Here is a 12,309-nt window from a genome sequence, read left to right as displayed (position 1 = left end):
TATGACCAATGCATATCGATATGGCTTTTTGTTTGTTGTATACATAACATTGTTTATAGTAAAGCTAGGATACCACCAAAACAAAACTTGTTGCGTTCATTGTAATTCGAAATGTATTAATTAATTATTCATTTGAATTGAATATCTGCATTGATTAAATATAGCATTATGTATTTGTTTGGTTATCAGTGCAATTTTCAAATGGTAAATAGTGTTTTTTTTTATATAAAAAATGTTTTTTTTTTTTTATAATATAAGGTTTTACTACTTGAATTTGGGAAATAATCTTATGTCTATCGTCGTAAAGATTGTTTTTAAAGATTTATTTTTTAATCCGGTATATAAACACCACTTATATTACAAGATATTTTGGGCAAAGGTTCGTTTGTATTATGCCAGCGATCAATATTCATATTTATAGTACATACTATTTCATTATGTTTCACCATTAAGACTATCAAAAAAGTTCTTAATTTAAAAAAAATATAACCGCCAATTTACTTACTCATTTAAATAAATTATTGCTTCTTTAAATTAGTGTGAACGAAACCTTACTCAAATTGCAATTTTAGCTAAAATAATGCTTGTAACTATATCGGGATTAAATGTCTATATTGCGGTTTAATTTGTTACGTTGGTATTATTGCGGTAATGGAATTGTTGGTTACATTGTGTAGACGTGGCTTTATTCTGACCACAGACAAATAATAAGATTCACCAAACGATTGCTCGTGTTTAGTGATCAGCCGGTTTCGGTGGAGATATTTATATCTAATTCTAAATATTAATTCTTAAAATGAGTAATTATTAGTATTCTGCTTTTCATACAATCTCTTCATACAAAGTGCACCTAAAGTTTGTCCTAGATACTGGAACGTCTCGAGCAAAAGTTATCAGGAGAAGTATATATTTTCTAAACCTAACGGTAGTACAGTTCGTACAGTACTTTTAAGTAAATACTGGCTCAATTGGGATAAAAGAACTGCTTATGCAATGGACTTTAGCCTTTTAATGGGTTCTGTAGAATCTTTCGAAGAATTTCGCTATCTTTGAAATGAAATTGATTTATAAATACGATTAATAAATCATTCAATCAAATATAGATGATAAAAATTATTGTTGTTAAACAACCAATTAATCTAAAGTCATGTGATTGGTGGATCAGGACCTGGTTGCTGGTTTAAGTCCAGGCAGTATGCGCTTAGTTTCACACCTAGGTTGTTAATTTTCTTATCACCCATTTCGTTCACGATTAGTAAGAAAAACATCGTGACTCGTATGTGGAGAAAACTAACATGCAGTTTAATTTTGAAGCGGAAAGATTATTCTTTGATTTTCTATACGCATTAAATTAAATAACAGGCGCTTAAAATAAAAATGACCATAACAAAATATACAGGTCAACTCAAGTAACCGATTTTTAAATAGTTGATAAAGAACAAATCGTATAACACGGAGTCAATGATTATCCCAGCGTCGGTGACGCCGAAAATTAAATATTCTCCCAACTTTATCACGTTACCAGACAGATTGCCAATAAAATACCCCTCACTCGTGTAAACGACGCCTAAATTGATTGTTGATAAATGACGCGCCCTGTAATTATGCTGTTGATAGTTTATTTCCAAATTACAAAATCATTTGCGCGTGAAAATAAATCAGTACGTATTGAACATCGTTACTTTTAATAATACGGTTTTTGTGACTAGATTCAGTTATATTAGAATTACATTTGAACTGTTCATTTAAACTGATTAATGAAAGTACAATTCAATTAAAGATTCGAGATTTTGTAGCAAATAGATTGAAATACATATCTTTTTCAGGATTTTAAGTTTTACCACATTTACAATTATTTCTCATGGTCGATCTTAAATAAGACAGAAGGGGTGGTTGATCTGAGAGGATGTCCTCACCATCAGACATTATACATTACAGTCGTAAGACAGTTTCTAGACGAGTTGTCTGTACGGCGGTTAGCACTGAAGTGTAGTGTCACCGACTGGCACCAACCCATCTAGACTCCGTCGAAGCGTTATCTAACACTGACAACGCTTGCGGTTCGTTATCAAATCAACTCCTGTATTGTTGACATCTCCGACAAATATAATATTTCGGGTAATAATTTTTGTTCCATTAATTTCCGATGCCGAAACCAGTCGAATTAATCTGCTTAAAATTTTCCTAGCAAGAGATATAGTTCTAACCCGACCAAAATTCAACTACATTTATCTTTTGAATTTGTCTAATGGTCTTAATCTGTAATGTTCTTGGTTTCAGATGTAGCATGCACCAAAACTGCAGTATATTAGCCAGTACAAACATGTTCGGTGACCCTTGTCCGAACACGCTTAAATATTTAGAAGCCCACTACCAGTGTGTACCAGGTAAGACACAGCTTATTTATAACGTAACGAAATAACCTAATTGACAGGAACTTATAATGAATTTGTTTACGATATTTTAACCACCAATAATCTTATCATCAAATTGACGTCGATTAATTCTGAGAACATCTATTTTCTAGCATCAACAACTAGTACAACGACAAGGCCATCACCGCCATGGCTTATTACCTCCCAGCCAACCGTCTGGAGGTCCACCGCACCTCCGATACCTAAAAGCCCTGTGCTTACGCAACAAGAGAAGAAGAAGCCCACGGTTATCACGCCACCGACATTTAGACCTCATATTACCCTACCACCAGAAGTACAGCTAGGAAATATTGGCACAAAGGTACAGTATAATTAACTTTATATATATTTTGATTATTATTTTCTTTTAATTTTGCTATGTAATTAATTGTTACAATTTGATTTACAAAGTTTTCATTCCTCTATAGAAAACAACAACAAGACAACCAGACTCATCATCCGAAAGGGAACCGCCACTAAGTACTTTAGACAAAATACCAGAGATAAAAGAAGAAACACCAAAGGTTGCTGAACCAGAAAGTCCTAAAATGGATAAACCTAAGGACAAGGACGATGAAACTTGTAAGTATTAAACAGCATTCACAATAATCTCTTATAGTGACATTGGTGTGATGATGTCGTCGTGACCGGTTTCGAACACAGCGAGCAATCTTAAGACCAGCCGACTACGCAGTACTTATTATAGTGCACAAGTGTGTGCAAAAACACAGTGGCCTTCTCTATTCCCTCACTCTCATAATCCTGTGTGATGGTTAACAGACAAGACCGGAAAAATTTCAGGCGCAAGGCGAACGGCCTCACGTGCCTTACTAAGCATGGAAGTGTGCATGAACACACCTCCAACTATCTGACTCCAAGCTGTAACTGATTTGAATTTGAATTTTTCGACACAGAAAACTCATTAACTTCTTTCGACCTGATCTAGTGTTTAAACCCCGGAAATCTCAAGATCTTATATTTAGCCACTAACCCAACGAGGCAATCAATAATAATATATCTTCCTAAAAGGAGACTAAATGTAAACTAAAGCAAAAAACAAACGCATAGATTAGACTGATTAATCGGTTTATATATTTGAGTATTGGATACTATTTAAGACTAAAGTTATAATATTTGCAGCAGCGGTCACTGATGAAACTCTACACTGGCCACCTAAAGATGAAGATTCAGATCCAACTTCGCCTATCCATATGCTTCCTAAAGAAAACCGGCCCGATCCTGATATTGTCGATGATTTTGATAAAACATTCTGTAAGTGTAATTATTAATATTCAGATAATTTTATGGATATTTCAATATCATCATAGCATCATTGAACTGATGTTATTATAGTTTGGGGCAAGATCAAATTAAGTCAATATCAAATTTAAATATTGAGTTATCGACAAATATAATATTCATTTTATAATTATATAAACGTTTCGGAGGGTAAAAATATTGCTATTAAATATACTTTATTTATTTACTGAAAAATGAAGCTAATTGCTGAAATGGAATATTTCTTTTTTTAGCAACAAGTGCAACCCCAGCGTTGGGAAGAAGAGCTTACTGTCCTCAAATCAATGCTCGTGGCTTACATTGGAACTGGACAATGGCTGGAACGTACGCTGTCCAACCTTGTCCAGGAGGTGCTACTGGTTTGGCCAGGTGGAAGTAAGTATTTACATTTAAAGATTTTAATTAAGTCTCATTAAATACTGTCCTCAAATCAATGCCATGTATATGGCAGATGTAACATGGAATAATGAGAAAAGGTTCTAAATGTTAAAGAAAAAAAAGCTGAAAAGCTTTTACCCAGCAATGGGATATTTACAGACTATTACTACTTTCCTTAAGAAAATCAAATGAAATGCAGCTTTTAACATTTTTTTTTCGTTTTCAGATGTACTCTAACAAATCACCAGCACGTTGAAGAAGAACGTCCTAGGCGACGAAGTTCAGGCTTGCAGTCGGGAGAAAACTATCACGATCTCGGTTTGGACCAGCCTAATGATAGACAAATGCAACTCATCAGAAGATTAGGATCAGAAGCTTTATTGAAAGGTAATATCACGCATAAGCACATAAGTAAGAGTTGAGATGACTTCATGGATGGAATAAGTAAATCTTAACGAAAGATTGCCGGTTCAACCCGGTTAATCATCACTTAGTTCCATGTGACATATTTATAGTTCCTTTAATGCTGATAGTGTTGAACGAAACCATCATGAGTAAGCTGCAGATATCATATCAAGTTTTGCCATATATGTCTCCATTCATACCCGCTTTGCGTCTGCGTAGCTGCGAAGGCTCTAGATGAGATAAACTATGGCCCAAAAATTATACATATATAATAACTTATTTGATTACAAATGTAAATTTACAAATTCTTCAGCTTCATATTATAAGTATTTGCAATGATATGTTCTCATTTTATTTGAATTCAGGTCGTGATGGAGATTCATCTGAGCACCTTATCGACTACCGTGGTACTGCGAGTATGTCTGATACACAAATTAATCACAACCTTGTCGTCAATGGAGACTTGATGTACTGTACGTATTATGTTTATATATGACTTTCAATTAAACATCATTGAATATGGTGAAAATAAAATTTCAATTACATCAAATGAATTAACTTTTTTTAATGTTAGACTATGATCATAATATAAGAAACTTCTTCTTAGATATTTTTGGGTTATACCCAAAATCTAGTTGAATTTGAAAAAGTAAAGACTTACCTTGCAATGTGTTTTTTTTTTTTTAATATTTTAGCGGATTCAATACCTGAGTGGCATGGCGCTACACCAGATCTCAGTGAATGTAGGTCTGTTTGGTTAAACAGCCTGGAAGCGAGAGTCAGGGAAGGGGAATCCTTGCTTAGCATCAGCAATGACTTGGCACAGGTATTTTAAGAATTTCATAGAATTTATATTTTTGTAAACCAGTTTTCTTCTTGGAATTCGACTTCTTCGACCAAAGGTCGAAATAAAATATAAAATATTGTTTTATTAGATAAGTAGACTTACAAATCAAATTGTTCAAGGTAACGTCTTCAAAGACCCTCTACGGTGGTGATATGATGACAACGACCAGTATTATGAAGAAATTGGCGCAACGGATGTCACAGAACGTCCAAACATTTCCCGATCCGAGACAGAAGGAAGCCATCGTCACTGATATGCTACTTGGAGTTATTAAGACTGGTAAGTTATTAGTGTAACAAAACGTACAATTTTGTCCAAGTCAAATTTGAAAACTAATAAATTATAATTCTAGAAATACATTTCCAACGACCGAAAAAGAGTATCTAAACGCCTTTACTGGTTATTCTCAGATGAATCTACAGTCTTGTCCGTTGATAGCATTACATGTTATTTAGTATCCTATAATGACGGTTCAAAAGTGTACAAAACGAACCTGAATGAAGCGTGTTGTTTTTCAATACAAGTTGTTAAACTTGTAACGATTGATTAAACTTGACATTTTTAATTTGATTTTAGGTTCAAATCTGCTCGAGGAAAGTCAACGCGCGTCCTGGTCGGATTTGAGTGCAGATGCTCAAAACCGAGTTGCAAGTGCACTTCTAACTCAATTAGAAGAACACGCCTTCCTGTTGGCGGACGCAGTCACCAAGGAAAAGACTATTTTACAAATTGTTAAAAATATATGTAAGTTATAATTCATATGATTCTAAACATGAAAAATAATTTGATTCCAAGGATTTTTATTTTATATGATTGGAACTGCATTTTTTGATTAAATAAAATATTTTTAGGTCTCTCCGTGCGTGTTCTTGAAGTAAAAAATGTTGAAGATGAAACATTCCCGTCGGTGATTGCGCAGGAACAGTGGAAAGCTTCCGAGGATACCATTACTATACCAAAGGCTGCTTTACTAGGTATGATTAAACGTAGTTCAGGTTGATTTCATAGACTATATCAGATAGTTGTTTTATATGAAAAATCATATTATTATTATCATTAATACACTTGAGTTTTTATTTTCAAATCAATTCGTTGGTAGTTTTTAAAGGCCTAAATGTTTCGAATATTTTAAAGATAAACATCTGAATAATTCAGACTTTTTATTATTGCAGAATCAGATCAATAACTTTTGTTTATGATGTAATAATCCTTATATAACGTACTGCTTTTCAAATTTCAGAAAATCATCAAGTTGACCTTGTTCGGATAGTTTTCTTCGCATTTGATCGTTTAGAAGAAATTCTTCCACCGACATTTGGCAAGAATCCTGAATTTGCTGCGTATTCTACTGATTCTGTGACATCGACTAGTATTAACTCTGAAAAAGAAAAGAAAAACGTGACACGTGTCTTAAACTCTAAGGTAAATGATTTAGAAAAAACTCGAATGGCGGGATACGACTCGATCAGTTACACGGAGAATCGCTCGCATTGGGAGAGGTACAGCAAGATTACAATTGGCTGATGAAGATTTTTTTAATGGAAGCTTTAACATTTTTTATGCTTCAACGATTTCTCAATTTAAATGCTGATTGGTATTTTCACCGTCAGATCTTTTATTTCTATACTATAATAGAACATTCGTATTAACTAGCATACAATACAAAATACTCCACAAACCAAGAAAAAACAAAAGCCAATTAAAATTGTATTCCTAATCGTTATTCTGCCAAACTTATTGCCAACATTATTATATTGGTGTGCGTGACAGATACTATCTAGATAATAAATCAAAAACTGGATCCAAACCTTCTCCTCAAGGGATAAGAGGCTTTAGCCCAGCAGTGGGAAATTTACAGGCTGTGAGCACATTAAACCATTTAGGATTTTGGATAATAGTAGATACCCTTTTCCCTTACAGGTCATATCAGCAAGTCTGGGGAATGGTAGACACATACAACTATCGCAAATGGTGCGTCTAACTATGAAACATTTGAAAACCGAAAATGTCACCAATCCGTCTTGCGTGTTCTGGGACTATACACTACAGTGAGTTCATATTATTAATACTAAATTATATTTGAGCTGTATACTATATTTTGTACATACTAAAAGTTGTAATTTCATACTGGTTGGTAATACTTGTGAAAATCATGAAAATTATTCGCTAAAAACCTGCTATAATTTCAGCGGCTGGTCTTCCGAGGGTTGCCAAGTAGAATGGTCAAATGCAAGTCACACTGGTTGCGCGTGCTCACATCTTACCAACTTCGCCATACTCATGGACGTCCACGGCGTTTCTATTGGCGCAACTCACGAGATGGCATTACGTTTGCTGACGTTCATTGGTTGCGCGATATCAGCTGTTGCGCTATTGGCAGCTATACTCGTGTTCCAGTGTTTCAGGAATATGAAGGTAAACATTTAATTTCTTAGATGAAAATATAGTCTCTATCAGGATCACATATTTAGGGGAGGAATTTCCTTCAGGCCCCCACAAGAGTGGGGTTCACACAAATCCAATAAGTTAACAATTTTAATGTAATTAGTATATTATATATTAGTATATAGTCAAATTATAATAATATTATTGATTATTGTTTTAAAAGTTACCAATAGAAACTCTACTTTGGAACTCCAGAGCCTCCACTTCTATGTGGTCTCTACAGTCTAGTCAATGCCTAATTAAAAAAATATTAAGACAAACATTTTCATAGCTTTTTGTCAAAGGGGGGAATTAAATTTATTAAAATTTGTAGTGCTGACGTTACTTACTGTAAAGTATCACACTGTAATAAAGTGTTACAGCAGCAATAGACAAAATTTGATTAATTAATTAACTAATAAATAATTTTTAATTATTTTTCAGTCGGATCGCGTGCTAATTCACAAGAACCTGTGCGTCTGCTTGCTAATCGCAGAAATAGTATTCATGGCTGGTATCGATAAAACGCAAAATCAAATACTGTGTGGCGTCGTCGCTGGACTGCTACACTACTTCTTCTTAGCCGCCTTCGCTTGGATGTTTCTAGAAGGTATATTTCTCAACAACAGGAATCATAGAGCTTATATATTATGATATTATTTAAGGTTGTTATTTAGAGAATAAATAATCAAAAAAGGAATAACCAAACGCACGCCCCCCCCCCGCCTCCCCCCCGCCGCGCAGGCTTCCAGCTGTACGCGATGCTGCAGGAGGTGTTCGAGCCGGAGCGGCCGCGCGCGCGCTGGTACTGCGGCGCCGCCTACGCCGCGCCCGCGCTCGTCGTGCTCGTGTCGGCCGCCTGCTTCCCGGCCGGCTACGGCACGCCGCAGCACTGCTGGCTCACCACCGAGCGCCTCTTCGTGCTCACCTTCGTCGTGCCCGCCGCCGTCGTGCTGGCCGTGAGTTATACATACCTCGCGCTCGGATCGGAATATTCTATAATACGTCCGACCGTATTCATTTTCACGTGCATTTTTTTATTTCAGTTCAATTGGGTGTTCTTGAGTATGGTGATCTACATGATGTGTCGCCACTCAACGGTATCTGTGAAGACGAAGGAAAACAACAAATTATATAAAATAAGGTGAGATATAAATATAATAATTCATTCCCTAACATTATACTAAACGTCTCAGATAAATCAACTATGACTTGTTATGCTTTGCAACGCCGGCCTTCAACATAATTCATCATAATTATTGTACAAATATGTGCAATAAATAAAACTGTTAAATTTAAATTTAATCGTTTTAATAATTAAATACTAGATAACTAATAACCGCTGTCATGGCGCACTGATTACATTCTCATTTTTTCCAAATCAAAATGGCCGCCTCGCTACCATAGACAAGATACTTCACTAGAGTAGAACATAACGCTCCATTCATATACACGCCTTCATATGTTTTTTAATCTTGTTTTCAGAGTCTGGCTTAACAGTTCAATAGTACTGGCCATTCTTCTCGGACTGACGTGGACGTTTGGACTGTTGTATTTGAACGAGCAGACAGTGGGCGTGGCCTACGCGTTCACCATATTGAACTCACTGCAAGGACTCTTCATATTCATCTTCCATTGTTTGCAAAATGAAATCGTAAGTTCATTTAAAACTATCTAAAGTAATATTTTAAAGTTCTAGGTCATGAGATGGAAACTATATAATTAACTATATAGTTATGTTATTAAGTAATGGCTTGTTTAAATTGGCTTTAACGCAATAAATAACGTCTATATATGGACAAGCGTTAGTAATGTAAGAAACTTCTTAGAAACTGTTTGACATAAAGTACTTATTTGTATAATTAAAATTTGCCAAGTAAAATATCTCAGTTTCCTATCATATTAATATTTGATAAATCGTATTATTTGGTTCTGTTACAAATTAGCAATGCTAGCAATAAACGTGACCTCCCCCTACAGTTCCAGAAGGAGATGGCCCGCCTGTGCCGGCGCCACCCGTGGCTGTCGTGCTGCCTGTCGCTGGCCGCCGCGCCGCCCTCCTCCAACCACGTGGACACGCGCCAGGGCTCCGTCAAGAGCCGCCGCTACCACCAGGGGCCGCCCGACGGCGACGACGTCATCGACCCGCGTGACGTCACGGTGAGTGTCTGCACGCACTGCGGGTGGAGGATATTGGTTAAGTAAATACTGGTAGACGGACCAGACCACTAATCGGACCGTAATGGACGGAGGGTGTCAATTATTAGTGATTCTCTTTATGTTCCGTATCCGTCCATATTATTAAAGCATAGAAGGTGATCAAGAAACTTCCGAATGATGGTAAGTTGCACGATTGGTACAGTCAGGTTAAACAACCCAATAATAATATATGAATATTCTACTTGTAAGCAATTGTCGCTTCTATCATGAAGGCAGTTCGCTGTTACGGTAAGTATGTCATGACAATCAGGAAATATGGTATAAAGGTGTTTTCACAAGAAAAATAAGGTACAAATACACTGTGAAAAATAATAGTTCACTATCTAAAATCTAATTTACTTAGTTGTAATTTGATGTCATTTAATAAACACAATTAGTACAAATTTCACACAAATAATTGGATGCAGACACACATGAGCTTGTTATAATATACCATTGTATGATTAATGAGGTGAAAGATTTAACCTTCAAACGCTTTATTTATATTATGGGATATGAAAAAAGATAAAGTTATATTATAATATTGTTGCAACAGAACTCAGCGAGCACGTCCATGTCAGCGTCGACGACAAGCAACGTCGTTATCAACAATCTCAATGTTGTCGTCAATAACAACAATCACAACAATAACAATGTGATCAACAACGCCTCTGTCGCGTCCCTTGCCGCCGCTGCCGCAGCTCACAGTTATCACTCCCATAGAAACCGTAGAAATTCTCAGGATAACCAAAACTTCGGACCTTCTACCAATTTTGGTCCCACTCTCAATGCGACTGGAACCAATTTCTCTCACAACATCCCCGAAAGAGAACCTCCAGCTCCCATGTCGCACCTACGGAACCCATTGAACGCCGGCAGCGGCAGATACCCGCAAGGATACCGACAAAATGTCCAACAAGGTTCGTACGTATTCCGTATATAGAGATAGGATTATTCAATAAATTACTTTTTTTGAAATAAACCACCAAAAACACCACCCTGGCTTTCAATTGTGACTAAAATTAAAGACAGCTCAATTTTTGTCGTTTTTGTTTAACGTTTTATATTTTGTGTTTTTTTTTTCTGTGTCACTAACAATTTATTTATGTCCGAGTCAAAGATAGAATTTCGATAAATGAATTCGCTTGACATTGATATCTACGGTAAGTCGAAATGTTTTATTTTATTATATAGAAAATTCTTAACCGCAACTAATGCTTTCAGATGACTATACTAACAAACTTCTATCACGATTAACAATTAGTGGTGTGGTGGTTTTAGAGAAATGTAGTAATGCATCCGCTAAATGGTATTCGAGTATTTTAATATCGCTTATAATATATTAAAATACTTAATCCATTCAGATGAATAATAAATTTAGACTCAAAAATCCTATCTCTAGATGACGCAATGCGTATGACCTTGAACTACGCTATCTATAGAGTTGATTATCTGTCGTATCTACTATTAGATAAACGTCTTCTCTTTCAGCATCTTCTGTAATTTTCCCACGTGGTCTTAAATATTTATAATATATTTTTTATATTTTATTATTATGTATTATGTGTAAGTGTATGTAGATAAATCTTTATGCAATCTTTCCGACTATACGACAGAGTTACAACTTACAACCCGAGGCGTCTCGCTGGAACCTGCGTCCGACCGCTCCGATATACGTACCCAACGAAGACGTAAGGAACCCTCGCGCGCCAACGCCTCAAAACATCCCTCATAGCTCGTCTCACTCGCACAGCATCGCCTCGATGCATAGCTACAGAAACAATATCGAAGTGCCGAACGATTACCAGAACGTTCGGTCGCGGTCGCCATCTTGTTACTCGAACAAAATGGCGGCTTCGATTGGCGCGAACGAGTGGACGCTCATGGCGAATACGGGCAATGTGTGGAAGGTGAGGGGAGGGCGACACTACTAGAGTGATTTTCGATTAGTTTCATCGCTTTGGTAAGATCTCAGAGTATCCTCGAAAAATGTCTAATGAAGTTGTTATCGACGATATTTGCAGTTGTGAAGACGTCGATATTCAAGATTATATAATTATGTCTTAAATAAACATGGTCTTATAATATTACTAGATATTATGATCTGTTATTTTCTAGTGATGTACCGATTGCAGAATAAATTAATTAATATAGCAAGGTATAGAATTAATTATATTCCATTTATATGAACAATTTATGTATTATGATATTATTATTAATTAAATTGTGTATTTATTTATTGAAACCTTTCAGGTGATGGTTTGGATTAAAGAGATCTTACTTAAGTGTAAATTAACTGCATGGAACCTAACATAGCGTGCATTGCATGATTCACCTTGACAC

General features: G+C 35.9%; 1 protein-coding gene across 7 annotated transcripts in view; it reads left to right on the top strand.

Annotated features, from left to right (window-relative positions):
• LOC125073656 (latrophilin Cirl) overlaps nt 1–12,309 on the top strand; it is a 282,217-nt gene that overhangs the window by 267,255 nt on the left and 2,653 nt on the right. For 3 of the 7 annotated variants that reach the window (XM_047684571.1, XM_047684572.1, XM_047684573.1), the window contains 20 exons: nt 2,281–2,387; nt 2,528–2,736; nt 2,843–2,996; nt 3,555–3,686; nt 3,947–4,088; nt 4,318–4,478; nt 4,862–4,969; nt 5,192–5,322; nt 5,463–5,622; nt 5,920–6,087; nt 6,195–6,317; nt 6,584–6,765; nt 7,264–7,391; nt 7,533–7,758; nt 8,212–8,377; nt 8,512–8,726; nt 8,814–8,911; nt 9,253–9,421; nt 9,748–9,927; nt 11,583–11,876. In XM_047684571.1, the coding sequence (XP_047540527.1) occupies nt 2,281–2,387; nt 2,528–2,736; nt 2,843–2,996; nt 3,555–3,686; nt 3,947–4,088; nt 4,318–4,478; nt 4,862–4,969; nt 5,192–5,322; nt 5,463–5,622; nt 5,920–6,087; nt 6,195–6,317; nt 6,584–6,765; nt 7,264–7,391; nt 7,533–7,758; nt 8,212–8,377; nt 8,512–8,726; nt 8,814–8,911; nt 9,253–9,421; nt 9,748–9,927; nt 11,583–11,876 (3,253 nt within the window). Of the gene's footprint in view, nt 1–2,280; nt 2,388–2,527; nt 2,737–2,842; nt 2,997–3,554; nt 3,687–3,946; nt 4,089–4,317; nt 4,479–4,861; nt 4,970–5,191; nt 5,323–5,462; nt 5,623–5,919; nt 6,088–6,194; nt 6,318–6,583; nt 6,766–7,263; nt 7,392–7,532; nt 7,759–8,211; nt 8,378–8,511; nt 8,727–8,813; nt 8,912–9,252; nt 9,422–9,747; nt 9,928–10,522; nt 10,887–11,582; nt 11,877–12,309 lie in introns of all 7 variants that reach the window. The other 4 variants (XM_047684574.1, XM_047684577.1, XM_047684576.1 and 1 more) reach the window with 4 other exon arrangements.

This window comes from Vanessa atalanta, chromosome 25 (assembly GCF_905147765.1).
Source record: "Vanessa atalanta chromosome 25, ilVanAtal1.2, whole genome shotgun sequence".
NCBI lineage: Eukaryota > Metazoa > Arthropoda > Insecta > Lepidoptera > Nymphalidae > Vanessa > Vanessa atalanta.
Note: the sequence above shows the minus strand (reverse complement) of the source record. Positions and strands in the feature narration are given on the sequence as shown.